At 40.0% G+C, this 21894-nt stretch overlaps 1 protein-coding gene across 1 annotated transcript; it reads left to right on the forward strand.

The window, feature by feature from the left end:
• Window positions 1–1472: 1472 nt before the first annotated feature.
• LOC102079745 (uncharacterized) lies at window positions 1473–20148 on the forward strand. The gene is made up of 10 exons (XM_005460781.4): window positions 1473–1750; window positions 3076–3221; window positions 10264–10345; window positions 10582–10717; window positions 11052–11254; window positions 11381–11517; window positions 11681–11822; window positions 11913–12194; window positions 12553–18040; window positions 18795–20148. The coding sequence occupies exons 1-10, from the start codon at window positions 1625–1627 to the stop codon at window positions 18809–18811; spliced, it is 6759 nt and encodes a 2252-aa protein (XP_005460838.1). The 5' UTR covers window positions 1473–1624; the 3' UTR covers window positions 18812–20148.
• The last annotated feature ends 1746 nt before the right edge of the window (window positions 20149–21894 follow it).

The raw sequence follows: 21894 nt of genomic DNA on the forward strand, positions 1-21894 counted from the left end.
TGCTGTCGAAGTGCTACAGGAGTGTGTTTTTTAGTTGAAATTTAATCAATTTAACAATATGAGTGTTTAATAAAATACAAGATTGCCGCATTTAAGGTAGGTTGCTTCTTTATTAGACCTCATGTAATAGTTAGGTTACATTAGTTTACATAGAGCACCTGAACACACCTATTCAAACAATTCTATAAATATTTGAAAATGTACTTTATATAATATATTTGTGAACAGGCTGATCCATAGCGCCACCTCTGGTCTGGGGCACCTTCTTGACCCAGTGGAGGTAGTGAGTGACAGGAAAATGGTGGATAAGCTGTCATCCCAGTTAGAAAACACCTCCCACCCTGATGCAGGACACTCTGACAGCACTGAGCAACATCTCCAGTGACAGTGGCATGTAAGGAGCCACTGTCAGGCTCCATAGTGAACATGAGCAGTAGACCATCCATATACACATGTGAATATCCCACATACACACAGTGGGGACTGATAAATTACAATATTCGATTGTTTTCCACTAGACTGTGCAATGCTCAACACTCCTAGTAACAGCCTTTGCACTGTTAAACATGCTATTTTGTGGTTATTAGTCGCAGGGATGTTTCCAGGACTTTTAAAAAAAGAAATCAGTTTTCAAGCTCATGTGCAGCTCTGTGTCCTATTGGAGATTTGTTATGTGAAAAGTGGAGCTACATAAGAATTTAAAAATAATCTTGCCATGGTTGTTTTGCAAAGTGGAAAAAAGGATTTTACTTAAGTAAAAGTTATAATCCTATGTAAGTAGCTTAATGGAACACATAGTATATTTGAATATTTTAAAGTACCTAAAGTAAAGGTTCTCATGTGAAATGACACTTTTCAGAATCATATGCATAACATTACTAGATTCTAATTATTAATTTATTGACGTGTGTGTATATATATCTCTTTAATGTTGCAGCCATTGTTGACTTTAAATATTTACACAATGCTGAGCAGGGTGATCTATAATAATGCAATTAATGTGCAAAACCAAGGCTTCGAAATAAATAGTGTGGAGTATAAAGTGCAATAATTGCATCTGAAAAAACTGGAGTGTCTGGAAAAATTGTGCCACCTCACGCCCCCCTTCTAAACACGCCCCTGACTAATCTTTTAAAAATGTCAAATTTTATCATTGTATATTGAAATTATAATTCTTTTACCTTGTATATTTTACATTGTTTTCTATTGTTGTATAGTAGTAATGGGACTAATAAATGCTATCTTGTCTTATGACGTGTAAAGATTTGTATATGAGCAAAACTTAAGTTAGACCAGTTCAAATGCGCAATGATTTTTTCCAAGCTTATAAATGGGACGTGAACGCAAATATTAAGTCATTAACGCGCCGTGTTTGTGTTCGCCATGTGGTTTGTGGCGCATGTAATGGTGTTCTGGTAACACCGTAATTACCGGGAGGCTAGTCTAACTGGGCGTCTATGAGTTATCATAGGCATCCCGCCCTCCCATCGGCGCGTGTCGGTCTAGTAAATGAGCGCGTCACTTCACGCTCCCGGTATCCAATCAGCGCTGTCAATGCAAGTCGTTGACCGTGGCGATGTATGTGTTGTGTGCTGGCTGCTACGAGCGAGGCTAGACAGGCAGTATGGCGGAGGAGAGCAGTGTGTACGAGTTAGAGGGTCTAGAAAAACAATTGCAGACTTTGTTTAGCCGCTACTCAAGCGATGAACTCCGAGGCGACAGCGAACCGTTCTGCTTTGACTTTTGCAAGGTATGGAGCCGTAGCTGAAGTTGGCGGCATGCTTGTTGTCAAAGATAAGCATATATGTTAGCCGACTCCCCTCCCCCAGAACTACTAGTTACACACAGCTAGCATTAGCGGCTAAGCCCGTTATCATTTAGCTAACTAGCAGTAGTCCCTTTAAAAACAAGCATATTGGCGTGACAAACAGCGTGTCAAGTAATCCGAGCTCACATACACACGATTTTAGCAAAACTTGGGAGCCACTTAAGCAGTCATTTAGTGACAGTGCATGATTAATGCACCAGTTTTCAGGCTGACTTGGCTAATCGCTTGAGCCAGCTAGCCCAGAATTTGCTTGCAAGTTAGCATAGATGGTACGCTGAATGTTTATCAAACTACCCGCTGGTCAGGATTTTGCACGATTACAGTACGTTTTGGCAGCGATTACGCTGAAATTGGGTTAATATTTGGTATCCTCTGCAGTTGGGCGTTTGTTTTACAGCCCACTTTTCGATATGTCACAGCAGTGGGAAAACAATTCCTGCCATCACTAAATGGTCTCACAGTGGTTGCATCTCATGCAAAAGCGCATTGGAATGGCAGTAACTAATAACCCTGTACTGTTAACAACAGAGAGATGAATTCAGGTTTGCCCAATTAGTGACACTAGAAATAGCCAGGTGTACTACTTCCTGTTGACAAATCCCAGCTGTAAGCCATCCAAACTTTAAAAGTAAGCATTAAACGCGTGACGCATCAACATTTGAAATTTGACTTGATTTCTTTGGAACTGAAGTTAGGGTGCTAGTGCTTGGGAGTATAACAAAATGAGAAGTAATTATTACACCAGATATTTTAAAATAATATCACACATGGTATTGAGTTTGTTGTTCATAAATTCGGTGCCAGACTCGGGCTGTCATGCTTTGCTAACATGGTTAGATTTAGCTTAGTAGGAAACTAATTGTTGCAGTTGGATGAGGGCCTAAACTAAACACTGGCTGAGGGTTAACACTTCACTGCGTTCCACTGGAGATGAGCTGGATCTCCACCATTAGAGGGCAACATAAGGACATTAGGATGTCATAGGTCAACTGTAAACAGATATTGTTTCATGATGGGCCTGTAGTACATGTTCAAGTAAAAATAATCTAGGGTAGCTGTCCAAAACACACAGATCTAAAGTATAACATTATATAAACAGATCCTTGTAATCGAGTGCAATTAGAAGCATCAGCAGTGTTGTTGTGTTTGTACTCAAACCTTTAAAAATGCCACATCCATAGAGATGCTGTGCAATTGCACTTTGTATTGTGCTTTTGTTTTAGATGTGTTTGTTTTTGTCTTTGCAGCTGGTGGAGGAGTACGCCTCTCGCTGGCAGGTGCCCCTGCCTCAGCTCAGGATCCTTGAGATTGCTCTCTGCTATTTTGCTCGAGCCTCATCCTTCTTCACGTCAAACTGTGATCACGTGCTCCGCACACTCAGTAGCCTGGCTTTGTAAGTACACAGTCCTCCCTAAAAAGGTTGCTTTCAGTCTTTGCTGATCTAAATAGCTGCCACAGATTTGCTGTGATTTTTGGTTGTTTCCAGGCTGAAGTTTTCTTATGTTATAAGTAGTCTGGATTATTTATAAGTGCTGTTGTACTTACAGTATAAGTCAGGTGAAAGCAGCACCTTTGTCTATATTACAAGCAAAACTATCCAGAGTAGAGGGATGTTTGGGAAACAAAGCCAGACACACATAGTTGGACAGCAAAGTTGAATTGTTTATTAATGACACAGCTGCTTTTAAATCTGTTTGCAGAGGCTAAACCAGTTGAGTGATTTCTGTGACTTCCAAAGAGCAGTGAAATGCAAGGTTGTAGACATAGTGTCAGCTGTGGAGGTGATCAAATTAGGGACGTGCGGGCTAGTCAGTCAGATAAAATATTCCAGCCTTTGGCAGTCAGCATCGGAAGTGGTAATTGGCTAAACTAGTTATTTATGTGCACCACCAGTTAACTGTTGTTCCTGAGACATTATGCAGTCATTCAGCATCGCTAGAGATGACTCTCTCTCTCTGTGACAAATGAGGTTGTACGATCTGACGAACTGTATTGGATGACAATATTAAAACGTCTATTGATTATTTCGTGCACAGTGTTTCCTGCAATATTTTTTTCATCACCTCAGATGACAGTTTGCAATAGTCACAGTGGCATCACAGAAAGACGAGCAAAAACAAATGCCGGAGCTCATTCCTAAAAGAGGGGCTACCTCTGTAGCATGGTGCGGTTATGAAAAGTCTGACACGGAGCAGAAAACCCGTCCCTACCACAGAAACAATCCCCTTCTACCACCTACGCAACAATCATGTGAAAGAGTATGGAGAAAATAAACCTCAGACTCAAACTCTAGAACAGGCTTTTCTCTGCAGTACGCCATATAATAAAGACTCATGAATATAATAGTGGCCAAATATATGGTTTCATACATTGGTCAGAGCACTCGACTCCAGGGACATGACGCCCAGCCGAAAACACTTCACACAAGTAGAGTTGCCTCGTTTATATTACGCGTCAGTGGGGCTGTGCGATATGACCAAAATCTCATATCCCGATATTAAGACATCTATCATCCGATAACGATATAAATCACAAAAATGTAACATTTTCTGTAAATTCTGTGAATGTCGGGCAGCTCGACTTGCGTGAAGTGTTTCCAGCTGGGCGTCGCGTACCTGGAGTCGAGTGTTTTAACTGATGCATGAAACGATACATTTTTAGACATAGGTTGTAACGGCCGCCATTTTCTTTGTGAGTATTTATTACACAGCGTGCTGCGGGGAAAAGCCTGTTCTAACGTTTGAGTCTAAGGTTTATTTTTTAGCACCTGACTCTTTTTTGCTTCTCATCCGTAAATACTCTGCATCTTTCACGTGATTCAGTTTATTTTGAAAAGTCTCAACAGGATCTTGAGCTTTATTGTGAAAGGTTTATGTGGAAAATAAACAAGCGGACACGAGGTGGTTTTACCGTCGTTGTTGCCAACGACAACGCATAAAAACAAGCGCTTGTCCGTCTGTAGTGTGGTTATATTAAATATAAGAGAAAGAGAGAACTTCAGGAAATTAATATAGCCACTACAGTGACCATCAAAATGATGAAAAAATATTGCCGTAAACAGTTTATTTTGCGACACCACGAAACAAACGATAGCGTAAAATGAAATGATAGACGTTTTTATATTGTCATCCGATATATATCGTTATATCGAACAGCCCTACGCGTCAGACCAAAGTATTGGAGGAAATTTGCAACGTAGCATACCATGTTGCACCAACAGATATGTGGATGAGCCGAACAGCACATCCCTGTATGAGTTTGATGGAGCACGGCATTTGAGACTGCACACTCTTCGGTCGATGTTCGGAGACAGGCTAGTTTCCTGACGACCATACAAGATCAGTAATGATAGCCGGGGGCCTCAGGAGGAAGCTTTTGCATGCCTGCGTGGTGTCATTTAGTTTGTGTCACTAAGGGATAGCGCCTCGTAGTTTATTACATTTTTGATTATTTAATTTAAATGTAAAAAAGAAAGAAAGAAAAGAAATAGTAATTTCAATTTGGTGATTAAATAAACCAGTGACTTAATTTACGGAAAATACACTATGTTGTGATATACACTGTTATGGGGATAAGAAATCACTTATATCAGGACATGTGATTTTGGTCTTATCAGTACAACCAAAATGGAAAGTAAGATAGCTAACAGCAGCTAAAGCTAATGCAGCACTGCAACACTTTATCTAGAAATTTGTCGTTGGATCTCGGCTGTATTGGCTTAAACTGACATAATAAGCACTTGACCTGAGCAGTGTGTGACCACATTTTGCACAGGCGTGTGGTCTGCTGGTGCAGTGTTTGCTGCACTTGACAGACTAATTTCACATTGTGTGTGGGCAGTGTTTCACACAGTGCGAAGTGTCACACATGATCATGAGTCATTAAAAATATGATCTAATCACTTCCTTTCATACTCAAAGGTTTGAAATGGCTCTAAAATACACAATAATTATTAGCCTCATCCAGAGTGCCAACTTTTTGCAATAGCCACTGTAGTTTTTTAATTAATTCTTTTTAGTTTTGGAGTAGTCAGTCCTTCTGATTGTATTTTCCTCTCCTGCTTAAATAGCTAATAAATTAACTCAGTGCCATTTTCAGATGAATGAAAAGGGACAAAATTAAGAGGCATAGTTGTTTTTAAATAATGGTCAGAAGAGCACTGGTTTGTGCAAATGTAGCTGGAGCCCTGCTCATTTCCTATTCTCTTAGTGATCAAATATTGAAGGTGGACTGCTGCCATTTCTGTCTGGCTGCTGTAGAATTTTCTCAGCTTCTACTTTAAGAATAACATTTTTAGACACAAATAATTGTTATCTCGTTAAACAACCACTGTTAATGTTACAGATGGGAAGTGCTGATAACATTAATATTACAGTTTTATTATTAGCCATAAGCCAGTTCCTTAATGATAGCTTGGCAGACAAATAATATGGGTAATTGCTAATAGTTAAAAAGCAAAGGTTAATGTGTGCACAGACCAAATTAACATTTAGGAAAACTGTTTAATACTTCAGTATTGTTGAAATAGGAGCCTTACTGACCTCACAAAGTTCCTATTAAGAATAGGGTGTCAGTTTGCTGTTTCAAGTGTTCAGCTGCTAGTGAGGGAAGAGGCTGTTTGCCTGCCTGTGTAGTAAGGGTGTGAAACAGAGCCTCAAATTTTATCATGGTATTTCATAGGGCTCTTTGATATAATGATATATATCGGATGACGATATGAAAACGTCTATCGTTTCATATTATGCTATCGTTTGCTTCATGGTGTCGCAAAATAAACTGTTTACAGCAATATTTTTTCATGGTTTTGATGGTCACTGTAGTGGCTCTATTAATTTCTTAAAGTTCTCTCTTTCTCTTATATTTAAAATAACCACACTATGGACGGATAAATTACTGTTTTTACGCGTTGTCATTGGTAACGACGACGGTAAACCCAGCGTGTGGCTTCGCCGTCTGCTTGTTTATTTTCCACATAAACCTTTCACAATAAAGTTGAAGGTCCTGTTGAGATTTTTCAAAATAAACCGAAATAATGACAAACAGAAGGACCAGTCAAAACAAATCGAGGACCTTATTTCTAAACGAGGGGCTACCTCTGTAGCATGGAGATGGTTTGTTTATGAAAAGTGTGACACGGACCAGAAAACTGTACTATGCAAATTATGCAGGAAACCGGTCCCCACCTCAGACTCAAACATGACCAACCTCTTCTACCACCTACGCAAGAATCACGTGAAAGAGTATGCAGAGTATTTATGGATGAGAAGCAAAAAAAGAGCCGTCAGGTGCTCAAAATAAACCTTAGACTCAAACGTTAAAACAGGCTTTTCCCTACAGCACGCTGTGTAATAAATACTCACAAAGAAAATGGCGACCGTTACAACTTATGTTGGTTAAAACACTCGACTCCAGGTATACAACGCCCAGCTGAAAACACTTCACGCAAGTAGAGTTTCCCGAGATTTACAGAATTTACAGAAAATGTAAATTTTTGTGATTTATATCGTTGTTGGGAGGATAAATGTCTTATATCGGGATATGAGATTTTGGTCATATCACACAGCCCTAGTATTTCAAGAAAATTATTAGAATATTTATAATATTTCTTGAAATATAGAAAAAAAAGCTGATATATAAAAAATGTTTTATTGCTACTCTCAGCTGGCAGGCGGTGGCATTTTTAAGTGTAAGTAAATAAAGGGCAATTTCCATCCTTCTCTTCCAATGAGCTTGCCATTGTTGACACACTGCCCAATTTGAAGTGTGACTCTATTGCCACTTGGTGACAGCAGCAGTATTGCAGTGCAGTAGTAGAGACACAGCATAAGTCAAATGTAATCATCAGCGTAGCCTGGGTAGTGTTTTTAAGTAAAAGCATAAAAATAACTCCTTAACACTTACACTCAGCTGCTTAGAGCCCTGCTTTTCCACCATGTAACGGCATCAGTAACTTCCATTTTCTGTTTGCTCTTCCTGTCATATGTTGTGCAACGAGCATGTGCTCAAGTGATGCTCTGGAGTCAGCTGTTTACATTGGGTCATACCTTCTGGTAGTATCTTCTCCTTTGTAGTCTGATTGTAGTCGATAGTGTGTCTATTGATTTTTGCTTCAAGTGGCAAAATACATTTGTTGTTTTCACAGAAACAGTTTTCTTGCATATTTTGCGAACTTGTGCTTTGTTGGAGGTTGTCGAAGTAACTCAGTTTTCAGGTAGGGAATTATGATCGGAGATTGACGCGCAGCTCTTGCTCTCAAACGTGCCTGGGCCAGTGTTGTTGTTATGCATAATGGAGAAGATAAATTCATGATATTGCTATAACAATTATATCACAATATGGTATTCCTAGGTGTTATTATGGATGATGTGATATGGCACAGCCCTGAAGTCTGCAGCAATCCTGTGTGAAGTTGTCATTTGGAAGAGGCAAAGATGGCACTGTTGGTAAAAATAGTGTTGTAAATAACTGATGACTACAATCTGACAACCCTACGTGATATCTATACTGCCTGTGGTACTTACAGTACATAAATACAGTTACCGCTGAGTTTTCAACATTTGGTATTGAAAGGTATCTGCTCTGGTGACATCTCTATGCTCAGCAAAGTCAAAATTAAATATATTGACACTAGGGATGTACCAATTTGATAACTCAGCCAGATATGTTCCAAAAGCTAGATTGGTGACAACAGGCTGATCTTTTCAGTTAACTGTTCAGTGTTTTACTACATCACACATCAGCAGCAGTGCACCAGCGGCTAGCTTGAGAGCAAATGTGACATGGAGGAAGCTAACAGCAAAGGGTCAGCAGTTTGGCGTTTTCTGTACGTTTGTAGTTTTTGAGGTATCTGTAACTGGTGGTTGACACGACTAAAAAGCTCTCACAAAGAGGATTTCTCTTTCGGCTTCTCACACATTTTTTTTTCACACTTATTCCCAACTAGTCTAACACTTGTTGGGAAGCTTGTATCACCCTTCCAGTACCAAAGCATTGTGAGAATATAGGCTTATTACTAGTGGTGCAACGGATCACGGTTGATTCGTAATCCGAACCGATCCCACTCCACGGTTCGGGACGCACGTGATCCGAAGATTCGAAAAAGAAGAAAAAAAAAGTATGTGTATGGTGCGCGTGGTGGGTCTGTCAAGCGATAGTTATGGCCAGCGCTAGTGGTCCAAGTGGAGGAGCAGAGGAGTTTGCGGTATTTAAGCAGCCCTTTGCTGCCCAATCTGACCGGGCTAAAGCTATTACAAAAGCTACTGGGGTGTTTACCTGCAGACGGGAGGCCGTATTCCGTTGTGCAAAACAAGGGGTTTAAACTATGATGAACGTGCTTGAGCCCCGCTGTGATATCCCATTGCGCGTCCACTTTAGTGGCTAGATTGTTCCAAGCATGTATGAGCAGGAAAAGTTTAAAGTTATGGCTGAGCTGTCCCAGGCATCTTCTGTTGCCCTAACTACAAATGGGTAGACCTCCAAGGACACGGAAAGCTACGTGACCGTGACCGCTCATTATATCACAGCGAGTGCGATATAATGAGCAGTATGTATTATTGTAGGGTCTACCTTACAATATAAAGCACCTTGAAGCGACTGTTGTTGTGATTTGACGCTTTATAAATAAAATTGAATTGAATTGAATTGAGTGGTAGATACAAAGCCCTATACTACCCTATATTGTACCATAATTTGTTTTTATATAATTGCGTGGAATGAGTCTTGAGTTGATTGTTTTTAACAGGCAAAAAATACTTCAATAAGTAAATAAGTAAATGTTAATTTTTTTTCTTTTTTCGCTGATCCGAAAATTAATCCGATCCGTGACTTAAAACCGTGATCCGATCCGAACCGTGAGATTTTTGATCCGTTGCACCACTACTTATTACTCATCCAGTTGACAGTTAAAAAATACCGCCAGACATCCATCTTAAATTGCTGAAAATGCTTTAATGTTTGCATGATAGTCTCAATTCCTCCTTTGAGTTGTTCGTCTTTTCAGAAGCTTGCCTTGTGTAATAGGTTCTTGAAAATGCACACACATAACGTGACACGTTACATACTATTGATAAAAAAACTAATTAAAAATTAGCCACATACATATGAAATTAAAATACAGAAAATCCTTTGTAGTTCCTTAGTTTCAGTGTAGATGTCAGCATCTTACTTGTGGGTGTTTGGTGGCAGCTTTTATGGAAGTGAAGATAAATTGTTTTCATTGCTTATTTTTGCTCATAAGCAAATTCGCAAGCCAAAGAAAGCATTGACATGCTGCCAGTCACAGACCTAAATATATCCATCAACCCTTTATATTTCATCACGTCCCTCAATAACAGAGTTCCTTAGAGCCACACAGATAGCTAGTTTACTCAGAATATCCAGATTTAAGTTTTAAAGTAGCTTGGAAATGAGCATTTATTCCTTTGATCTCTCCACAGGAGTGTTTATGAGTTGCTGCTTTTCTTTGACCAGAACGACTTCTATCAGGAGCCACTGAAACACTTTACTGATACATTCCAGGTGAGAATAAAGAGCTTATTATCTTCCCAATAGAACAGTGAATGCATGTTTGTCAAATCTGATTATGTTCATTATCACTCATTTCACTGCATATGTAATTGTCAGGGCACTCTATCATTTGGGCTAGACCTTTGCTGCTGTACCTAGAAGTTACTTTGTGGTCCCATCTTTTATGTACTCTGTGACACGATAGCACAATTAAGACACTTTTGTGTTTTTTCTTTATTCTCGTCCAGGAATGTTATTTGGCTCTTGCAAAGCATCAGAATGTTCACTTACTTCAGGTGGAGCGTTTGGTTCAGGGCGGCGGGCCTTGGGCCAACCCGACCGTACAGGCAATCCTCAGCGAGTCCAGTTTACCTCAGAATGACGGTCAGTGATGTAATTATTATGGGTAGAAATGCTAATACTGGAGTAACTGTAACACACCAGCTACCTTTAAATTTTAATCAGCTGTCTTTTAGAAATTAAAAGAAACATTTATAATACCAGAGTTTTAAAAAAAAAAATTAACAATAATTTCTCATATTCTGTGAGAAATCAACTATTTCATTTGCTGAATGGAGGAAAATTAGGCTTCTGCTCCTCCAGATTCCATTGTAAATTCTTAATGCTGTCTGCAGGTTATCTAACATAAAACTGTGTTATCACTGGTTGTTCTCGTACAAAATTAAACTCTCTCTGTTCTGACTTGGCTTTCCTTCAGTGGATGGATGCATCAGCTCTGAGCTGCCAGTGTTCTTTGAGCTTCGCGTGCGCTACCTTTTATCCTGTGAGCGTATCGCTGAGGCTATGGCCCTGGCTAAGTGTTGTGCTCGGCATCCCAGCACAGGACAACACTTGTTCTTCCTCCAGGTCTACCTCACATGGCTTTACAAAACTTCACAGCATGACTGTCTACATAAAGAGGTGGGTAGAGTGCAGTAATAAAAGACTTTGCCCTTCCGTGTAAACTTGCTCTGTGGACATGCTTGTATTATATACGTCTTTACTAAGACTTGCTTGAACTAGAAATCCTTTTCCAATGTTTTTTAGGTTGCGGATCTTAATGGTAAAAATGCGGTGCACATCATCTGTAACTTGGAGTTTGAAGAAAAGGATGAGTTACTGTTAGCTCTCAGCACAGCCTTTCTGTCCCAGCAGCTCTGGAGGGGAGATATGTACTATCTGTGGTAAGTAAACAGAATAAATTTTAACAAGTTATCTGTTTATAAATACTAAGTGAGGGCTGTTCTACAAATATTACAGCAGGCGAGTTATTTTTAATGCAGTGTTTGCATCCCTTCAGCTAAGTATCAAGAACAGATTTTACTTCTTTCTCCCCTCCCTTTGCAGCGATCTTGTGTTCTTGTGGACTAAACTTCATACTCGCTTGAACACATCCAAGCAAGTTCTTCTAGAGGAGACTCGCCAGCTGATGCTGTCTGCCACTAATGTCAACTCGATCTTCCCATTCATCAGATCCATACTGCAAGAAGTTAGACCATATAATAACATGTTAACTATAATAATGTTATATATATATTCATGGAGATGAATATTTAACTCCTTTGTTATATCTCATTAGGTCGGAGAAGATGGTATCCAGTTTTGTGTGGAGCTCTGTGCTAATGCACTGAAGTCTTGTCTTCCCTGTGATACCCTCACGAAATCACTAATCTACAAAACCATCGCCGGCCTGCTACACAATGATCTGGAGGTATGCCGAGCGTGTGCTCTTCTCATCTTCTTCTTGGAGCGCACTGTTGAGTCCTACAAGATGGTCTACCTTCTTTACATGCATCCTGATCAAGAGTACCACGCAGAGTGCAGCTCTATTGGAAATAATGTTCGCTTTGAAACGCTGCAGGTTGGGCATCTTTTTTTGTTTATATATTAACAGACTGAAGTTTAATCTTAAGAAAAGTAAAGTCTTAGTAGTATAGACATTTCACTTGTGGAAAAACAATATGATATTGCTATATCTTATAAACTCACACTATTCTGTCTCGTCTTCCTACTGTATGGATTTCTGTTTATTGTCATAAGAGCTAGCTATAAGAAGAAATCCTTGTCTTGGTCCAGTAGTTGAATTGCTTCCAAATAGCTAAGTGGTTAAAATACAGTCTACAAAGTTCTAAATCACAATGTCAGATGTGGTAATCAGAAAATTCTCCACGTATGTAGGAATGGTGCTTAAAGACTTTATACTTTTGTTCTTTTCTCAGGTCTTGAAGAAGGATCTGTATTTTGATCCAGAGTTTTGGAACCTCATTGCTTTGAGGACCAACTGTTTGAAGCTGATGAATGAGAAAGGGGTTAGTGCTGCTCTTGAAGAAATCATGGAGGACAAATGGATTTCAAACTACTGCACCAAAGACTCTGCTTTCCGATCAAGTGTGTTGGCATGTCAGAAAGGAAGTAAAAGTGTACTTCAGGCAGAAGCTAAAAAACGGCGTCATAAAGAGGATACAAATGCTGCATCGAAAAGACTAAGGATGGGCACAGGAAAAACACCAGTAAATGTTGATCACAGTGCAAAGAAGAAGGGCAACCAGGGGTCAAGACCTTTGAAGGAAAGATCTGCTGAACCTTTGAGGCGCTCATTTTGGCAGCTAGACAGAATACGGGACAGTGTGGGCCAAGCATACGAACAACATAGACGCATTACACGGTTGTCTGAAAAGAATCTCCCAAAACGGAGAATTAGAAAACCAAAGTGGCTCCTAGAAGACTCGGGAACTCTTGAAGAGAACGTTCCCCTGAAGGTCAAAAGACATGGGTTAAAACATGACAAGCACCATCGATCATCTCTCAGATCAGAAACGGGTCATATCAGGAACCATGCCAAACACAAATCTTCAGTGAACCCTCAGTTAAATGAAAGTGAAGACATTAAATACCAGAAAGGGTTTTCTTTGGACTGTCCTAAACCAGATTCTCCTCCACAAGTAATTTTGGAACTTTCCCTACCAGACAATGAACTTGTGGGTACGTTTAATGACGATGTTTGCAACCGAAGGAGAGGGTTCCCACAAGTGCTTCTTTACAAACCTACTTTGAAGCTTCCTGCAACATCACAACCGGTCAAGACTGTGCATCGTAACAAGGTGATTCTCAGAGCACGGGATCCATCTATATTTGTCCAGCAGTTACATTGTTATGCAAGGCGGCAAAAAGGAAAAGGTAATGGGCTAAATATTCACAGCTCAGTATCCACAATCACACGGTCATCTGTGCACGGTAGCCCTCCAAAAGATCCGCTTTTTGGAGAACCTGCCACTGAGATGAAGGATGGAATTGGCTCTCCAACAGCAGCAGCAGTTAAACATAGAGGATCCTCACTTGGAGAAATCCAGACTTCTTTCTCAGGAAAGATATCTTCAGTAAGAGAGCTCTCTGAGAAGTCAGCTTCTGAAATGGGAGATACCACAGCGTCTTCAGCAGCAACAGAAATTCCAAGTTTAGATGAAATCCCTGAAGTTTCCACCATTGCTTCAGCAGAAGAGGCCTGTGAAGAGCCCACTGTTGAAATGAAAGTTACTATTGCCTCAAAATCCACAGTTTTAGGCAAAGCTCCAACAGCAAAAGATTTCTCAAAAGCTGAAGTTTCTCAGACTTTAACATCAGGGAGAAAGAAAGTTACTGACAAAGTCCACCCAGTTTCCAATAAAGGGATTGCTTTCAAGTCTAGGACTGCTGATCGTGCACAGTCACAGTGTCAAGATGGAGAACAAGAACTTAACTCTTTCCAGACCGAAAGTGAAGAAGGCAAAAGCGATGTTTCTGCAATAGATCTCACAACGGTTTCACCTATAGACTCAAGAGGACATGTGCCTTGTAAAAGTGACTCAAGTCGGGGAAGAAATGAAGCCGCTCTAAGGAAGTTAACCAAAACTGAGGCTTCATGTACAGACCATGACAGTATAAGTGACATATCTTCGCTAACGCTAGTAACAGAGATGGTGACTGATCTTCCCCCTGGGCACCTTAATCAAGACCTGGAGAATGACAAAGAGCAAACTCCAACCAATAGTGCCTCCAAAGACTCTAGAGTTGGAAGTAAACCTAAAAATCCTCAAAATATACGGACTACCTCCAGCTGCTCTTTACAAGAACAGGAGGCCTTGGAAATTGATGGGACAGTGCAAACTCAGGATGGCAGTTTAGATACATGGGAGAACAGCGACCTTATGGAAACGCCACAAGAATCAGAGGAATCCAAGTTAGAGTACTGTTGTACCTTCTGCAAAAAGGATTTCAAGGGAACTCGTGTTGTGGCACATGCAATGTTCCATTATCGTAAAGATGAGTGCATGTTCTGTGGGAAAGTGTTCACAGATGACCTCCTGGCCATGATGCACCTGTCTGATCATATTGAGAAGCTAAAGAGGATTAAAGCCCAAGAAAATGGGGTGCCTGACACCAAAGATGTCTCAACACCTAAAACCAAAGCTAAGATGGCAAACACATCTTCTGGGAGTCAGAGTAAGGGGAGACCAAGGAAATCAACTGCCTGTCCTAAATCAGTAAGCCCACCACCTGAAAGCAGAAAATTAAGATCCAATGACAAGCCTGCGGATGGTCCATCTTCACAAGAGGAACATAACACGTCTAAGCACCTTAATACCTTAAGTCCTGTTCACAAAGTAAATGGGCATATCGACAAAAAGAAGGAATTTAACAGACCGAAAAAGGATGTGGAAGCTAAGCAGGTACTTGAACAAGATGCAGATGTAGGCTCTTCTGCAGCTGACAAAGAGTTGGCCTGTTCCACAGAAGATAAATTGAAGGTGAAAGCTACAAAACAAATTTGGAAAGTTGTTACAGAAAAAAATACAGAGCCACAAGAGAAAATTAGCTGTCCCGCAGATGGATGCTCTTTTTTTACTGACATTTCAAAGAACCGTGTTGCACTTCTCTACCATGCACTCGATGATCACTACGGTGAGCTGAAACCTTTAGAACTGGCGTTCCGTGTCGGAAACAATAAATGTAGTATTTGCATGAGGGTTTTATGGAGTTTCGAACATTTTCAACACCATGTTGAAAGACACAGATGGAGTCCAAGGCATCCTTGCCTTCATCAGGGTTGTACTGCCAGGTTCAAAAGCGGAATGGAAATGAGACGCCATGCCAGGAAGCACAGTCCACTGCAGGCAGTGTGCTGCCTCCCTGGATGCTCTCATTTATTTATTTGTCTTTGGGCATTGAACCTTCATGAAAGGGAACACTATACTTCAAAATCTACTAATTCAGACAAAAACACAAATGCACAAACAGGCAACAAACGTAATGATGCATCAGCTGGAAGGCGGCAGCAGAGTTCGCCAGATACTCTCACCGCTGCAAAGAAGACAGAGAGTGTGAAGACTGCTCTAAAGTTACGAGAACAGGCAAGTCAAGAGTTGTCGATAAGAAAACAAGATAAAGCTGCTCCTCTCTCCATCAGCAGATCGTCTTTGATAAAACAGAAGTTGAAAAAGAAAAACGAGAGCAAGAATTCAAATGTATTAAAGAGTCTTTCCAACAAGGACACCTCTGCACAGCCTAGTGATTCAAGTAATAGATTAAGGCATAATTTGAGAAAAGGGCAAGTAACAAGTACAACCCTGATGGCTCCCAAAATTCACAAAGTTATCTCGTCATCATTGTTAAAACACAGCAGCAAAGTCAGGCATAACCTGAAGAAGAAAAAACAAATCAAAGTAAACACAAAAGGTCCTAAAAGAAGAGGTCGACCACCCAAGTTAAATAATGCAATGGATGATGAAAAGATTAGTGGTGGTCAAAAGGGTGAAATGGTGAAAGAAAAAACTGCTCTGGCCAAGGCTCAGAAGAGCCCTGCCCAGCTTCGAGAGAAAGCTGTCAGTGCAATGGAGAGTAACAAGCTAAATAAAGAGAAAAGTCAGCAGGTCCAAGATGGAGGCGAACGTAGAGCCATGTCAACCAGCAAATCAAAGAAATCGGTGAGCAAGGACATCAGAAGAAATCAAGTCCAACTAAAGTCTTCATCATTTAACAGTTCAAAACCATCAGGCATCACCAACTCTGGAATTAAAAAATACAGGTCACTAAGAAGATGGGTTAAAATTAAAAATCATTCTGCACCTTCAGATCTCAAGAAGGCAAAGAAGATTGCAAACAGTAACAACAATGAGACTTTCAAGAAAAACCTAAAAACTGTCATCGAATCAGCCTTAAAAAGCCATGCCACATCCAAATCTGCTGTCCCACAAGTCGAGGCCAAAGGAGCCGCAGTTAAAGGTTTTGCTGATGATGAAGTAAAAGTAAAGGTGGAAAACAAAGACTTGACTGAAAAGGTTTCTGTTGACTCAGAGCTTTCTGTCCCAGCTCCCTGCTTAAACGTACCTCCCACCACTGAGAAGGCACAGAAGTTAAAAACAGAGGGAAAGTCAAAGAAATCACTTGTTAAAAAAGAAGACAAAAAAACAAGGACTGCTTCCTCAGACTCGAACAAGGAAAAGAAGCACAAGATAGTAAATGATGAAGTCGACAAGGAGACTGTCAGGAGGGATTCCCAGACTAGAGAACCAGCCTTAACACAAACTGTTAAGTCTAAATCGGATGTCCCACACGTTGAGGCAAGAGCAGCAGAAAGTTGTGCTGATGAGGGGAAGGTGAAGGTGAAAAACACAGATGCGACACACAATGGCTCCTGTGACTCTGTGCCCGTTAACGGCTCAGATGTTCAACCCACACCGCAGAAAGTGCAGAAACTAAAAAGGGAGAAAAGGTCAAAGAAATTACTAGCAACAAAAGAAGGGAAAACTACTCGAACTGCTTCTTCACACTCAGGCAAAGTAAATAAGAAGCACAAAAATATTAACAAAAGGGGGGACAAAAAGTCTGTCAAGGCAGATCGCAGCAAAATGTCTAAAGAGAAAAAGACGGCAAAGTCAAAATGTCAAAAGGGCGACTCGGCAGAATCTGCTCCTGTTGACGAGAAGGGAAAAGGAAAGGAGGAAGACTCAGGTGCATCATTAGACGGCTCAGTTTCCTCCAAACCTGCTGCTACTTCTGACATCCTAAATGAAAAGACTTGTCTGCCTGCTGCGCCTGAAGGAAGCATGCCAAAGGTAACAAATAAGGAAAAATCCCAGAAAAAGAAAGCCCTAGACCCCAGCAAAGCAGATAAGAAGCGAAAGCGTATTCAGAAAGATGACGCAAAGACTGTGAAGAAACATCGCAAAGATAATGCGGCTCAGTCAGCATCTAAGAAGCCTGCAAAGTCTAAATCTGAAGTACGACCGCTTGCTGAGGCCAAAGCAATGACTGAAGGGAGCCCAGTGGGTGATGGAGAGAAACCTTCTGCAGAAACAGCACAGGCTACAAATACTGGACCTGGATACTCTGTGATAACAAATGGACAGATGTCAGGCGACGCTGAAGACACGAAATCCTCGGTGTGCAAGGACACCCTTGCAGAGTACAGCAAGAAGCCGTACATGCGTCTGCCACCTACAGCATACCTGGATGAGAAGTACATCACCATGCCAAAACGAAGGAAGGATGCGTTGTCTGTCCCGGCGTCTCAGATGAGCAACGATTTAGAGCAGGCCTGTTTGACATCAGCCGTGCAGAGACAACGATGTGCCAACTGTTTTGCCACTTTCAACAGTGTCGAGGAACTTCAGAGTCATCGCCAGCTGCAAAAGTGCTCAGACCTCTTTGGATTTGACTCCGATGACGAGGGTGAGTAAGCTGTCTTGGCTACTGATGGAAATGTTCCAAATCAGTAAAAAATGGTGAAAGCGAAACATGCTTTACAGTGCAGAAGTTTATAAACAGTCTGTGCACAGTCATAGCAGTCAGCTACACATACAGACCAGTGTTTAAAGAGGAGAACAAATGATTTTCTTGTCTAAATGGTATAATTGAAAAGAGGTGCTGTTAGTGTTCTAATAATATTTCTTGTGTTTTATTGATGCGAGAAGTTCAAATATGTGAATTTATTTCCAATCTTGAAAAGTAAGGAGATATAGTTCTGAGATTTTCTTTTAAAAAGTAAACAAAAAAACACCCTGCAGGCTTTGTAAAGTAAATGCTGTCTTTTTCTTGTAATTTTTTTTTATTTTTTATTTTTTATTTTTTTTAATTTAAGACTTGAAATGTTTGCATTAGTAGGGACAGCTGAAGACACTTGCTGTACAGTAGGCTTCACATCAGCTTAATGAAGTCCCTTAACTAGACATCTTTTAGCATAGTCTGTGGTCAGATACAAGACACACCCATCCTCTCCAGCAGCTGATTTTTAAAGATTTTATAAATATATTTTGTGGCTTTTGTTCCCAAGGCTGATTTAAACTGAGTCATTAAAAAAGAAAAAAAGAGCTGCATGCTACTTTATGTAGTTATTGTAAGGATAGGATGTTGTAGCATAACATTATTTTATGATTCTAACATCATTTTCTCTCTCGTTTTTTTTCCTCCTTTTTGTAACTTTAAGGCATCGTGTTTAATTGAAGTGAAAAGAACTGAGGCTTGGGATACATCACCTGTGGACCTACTTGGAGCCCGAGGATGGATCGTACCTCAGCAAATTAGTGCACTCTGAACGGCTTGCTTACTCTGTGCAAAGACTCGCGCATCTGGAGACACACAGCAAGAACTGAAAGGCTTACTGGATTTCTGCTGTGGGGTGTTTTTAAAGAGTAAAGAACGAGAGCAGCCTGATCTAATAGCCAATCAGTGCAAACAGCTACTGAACTGAATCCCAGTCAGTTTGTGAGAAGGACAGATACTGAAGTGCCTGCTCTGGAATTGCCATGCTGTTTTCCAGCTGTTTTACCTGGTTTGGACGCTAAACATTGTGGGTTAAAGACTGGACTTTTGAAAGCTGTGAAAAAACAAATAAACTGACAAGGCTGTTGCTGTAATAAGGATACATATTTTTCACAGTAAGCCATAAAATATTCTTTGCTTTTTGCACTCTTCTCATAACATTTCTCAGTTAATTTGTTCCACCCTGACTAAAGTGGTGGGAATATACAGTGAAAGAATCCTTTGCAAGTTCATGCTGATTTGACATGCTAATTTAGAGCGAGTCTAAACTCTAAAGTTGTAAGATTGCTGTATCAAAGTCCTCTTTGAGAAGTTTTTTATTGAATATTTCTTGTTTAAATACTAATTTTATTTCTTATTAAAAAAAAAAAGAAGTGGTTGATTAGGTCTAAGCTGCTTGTCCTTACCATGAGTAACCAGTAGGAGTCAGTGCTCACCAATCTCTTAATCAGTAAACAGTTTTGTTTTGGTTTTCTTTTGGCAGTGAATTCAATATTCTTTGCTCTTTTTGCAACATAAAAAGCTGCTCCTGTTCTTTAACACTGTATGATATAAAGAAATGCTTTATTTTCTATCATATCTGGAAAACTGAATCAAGCAATAACTTAAAACCACCAAAATTTGCCAGTATCCCTCTAATTTATTGCTGGATTTGGTTCTTTATCATTGTTTGTTTGATTTTAATTCCCTGACAGTTCAGGAACTGACCCTCTGGCTTCTATTTAATCATGTAATCTTAATTATTTTTTTTAAACCATAGAGACATTTTTGATTTCTTTATTAGGATGAATCTTCTCCTTCAGAGAGAAACATAAGCGGCAGGAATAAACAGTTTAAAATGTTACTGGGAGGCCAAACCAGTCTTTTCACAAGCAGCAGCAGGTTGTATTTATTTATGTTTTATTTTCTATCTTTTGTAAATATTTGAAGAGTTTCAATGGCTAATTATATAAGGGGATGTTGGAGCTGGGTTTATATTTTGTTCTTGAAGAAAAAAAATAAAACTTATTTCAAATGGCGTTGATTCTGCTGGACTTGTGATGGTATCTGTTCAGAGATATATTAGACCATGCGGGACATATTGTCTTTAAATTAGAAGAAAGAACAGCTTACTCCAAAATTAGGAAATGAAATACTTTACTGCTCTGGATAAAAATATGACACAGATGGTAAAGAAAATACTACATTATGCCCTGAATAGACTTACAGTATTGTTTTTATCAAACCTTTTTGCATGCCTTTAAGCCCATGTTAATATTAAAGTTTCAAATATTTTCATGTGTTTCAAAGGTGCGTTTCTACAGAATGGTACGTAACATTGCTATGAAATAAATCATATTGCAGATTGTCATGGTCAGAACAGCCTAATAAGATATTGACTTATAGTGATATGACCCTCATCTACAATAATTGAATGATATACATTTCAAGCTAAATTTGAGTTTGCATTTAGCTGTTGAGCTAAACTTACTAAATGTTTATTAGGTACAACCTTCTAGTAGTGGGTTGAACTGCTGCCTTCGGATCTGTCCTAATTCTTCATGGCACATATTCAACAAGGAGCTGGAAACATTCCTCAAAGGTTTGGTCCATATTGACATGATGGAGTTACACAACACATCCATGATGTGAATCACCTGTTCTACTACTCCTCAAAGGTACTCTGTTGATAACCAGCTGTAGGGATACAGTGAACTCAATTTCATGTTCACGAAACCAGTTTGTTTTGATAATGACAACATGGTGTGTTATCCTTTTATAAGCAGCCATCAGAAGATGGGTACACTGTGGTCATAAAGGAATGGACATGGTCAGCAGCAATAATCAGGGTCCCAAAGTGTACCAAGAAAATATTACCCATAACCCTTACATCAACAACAGCACCCTGAAATGTGGATACAAGGCAAAATAGATCCATGGTTTTAAGTTGTTGAGTCTGAGCCTACCATCTGAATATCACAGCAGAAACAGACACTCTTTGGGCCAGGCAATGTTCTCCCAGTCTGTTAATGCCCAGTTTTGTTGAGCCTGTATGAACGGTAGTCTCATAGCTCACAGGAATGGCACCCAGTGAGGAGTTCTGCTGCTGCCTCAAGGTTTGACGTCTTGTGCATTTGTAAGTGGTTGGTTGAGTTTCTGTTGCCATCCTATCAGCTTAAAGTAGTTTTGCCATTTTCTGACCTCTGGCATCAACAAGGCATTGTCCAGAGAACTGCTGCTGACTGGATATTTTTTTTTTTTCTGACCTTTCTCTGTCAACTCTAGAGTTGGTTGTGTGGGAAAATCCCAGCAGGTCAGCAGTTTCTGAAACAGAGCATGTCTGGCACCAACAACAATGACACATTGTCCTTTAAATCACCTTTCATCTTTCAGCGAGCATCTTGACCATCGACATGCCTAAAGGCTTTCAGTTGTTGTGACTGGCCAGATAGAGATTTGTGTTAACAAGTAGTTGGATAGTTGCTCCTAATAAAGTGGCAATTGGAAATTTGATGGTAGTCACATCTAAAGTAGAGGAAAAGAGCTATTTCTTTGTTAATAATTCACCAATTAAGGAGTCAAACATCTCAAGAGGACTCCCAGTATTGGAATTTGGATTCAAAAGGACTCAATGCAAAATCAAAAATCCTTTTGCGAGATTATGGGACCATTAAGGGTATATATGTTACCAGTAAAGACTATGGCAGTGATGATCACGGGATCCTTTCCATGGTAAAGAAAAAAATGCATTAAGGAGGTAGGGATGTTATCATCCAACCCAGCTC

The sequence above is a fragment of the Oreochromis niloticus genome, linkage group LG23, assembly GCF_001858045.2.
Source record: "Oreochromis niloticus isolate F11D_XX linkage group LG23, O_niloticus_UMD_NMBU, whole genome shotgun sequence".
In the NCBI taxonomy this organism is placed as follows: domain Eukaryota; kingdom Metazoa; phylum Chordata; class Actinopteri; order Cichliformes; family Cichlidae; genus Oreochromis; species Oreochromis niloticus.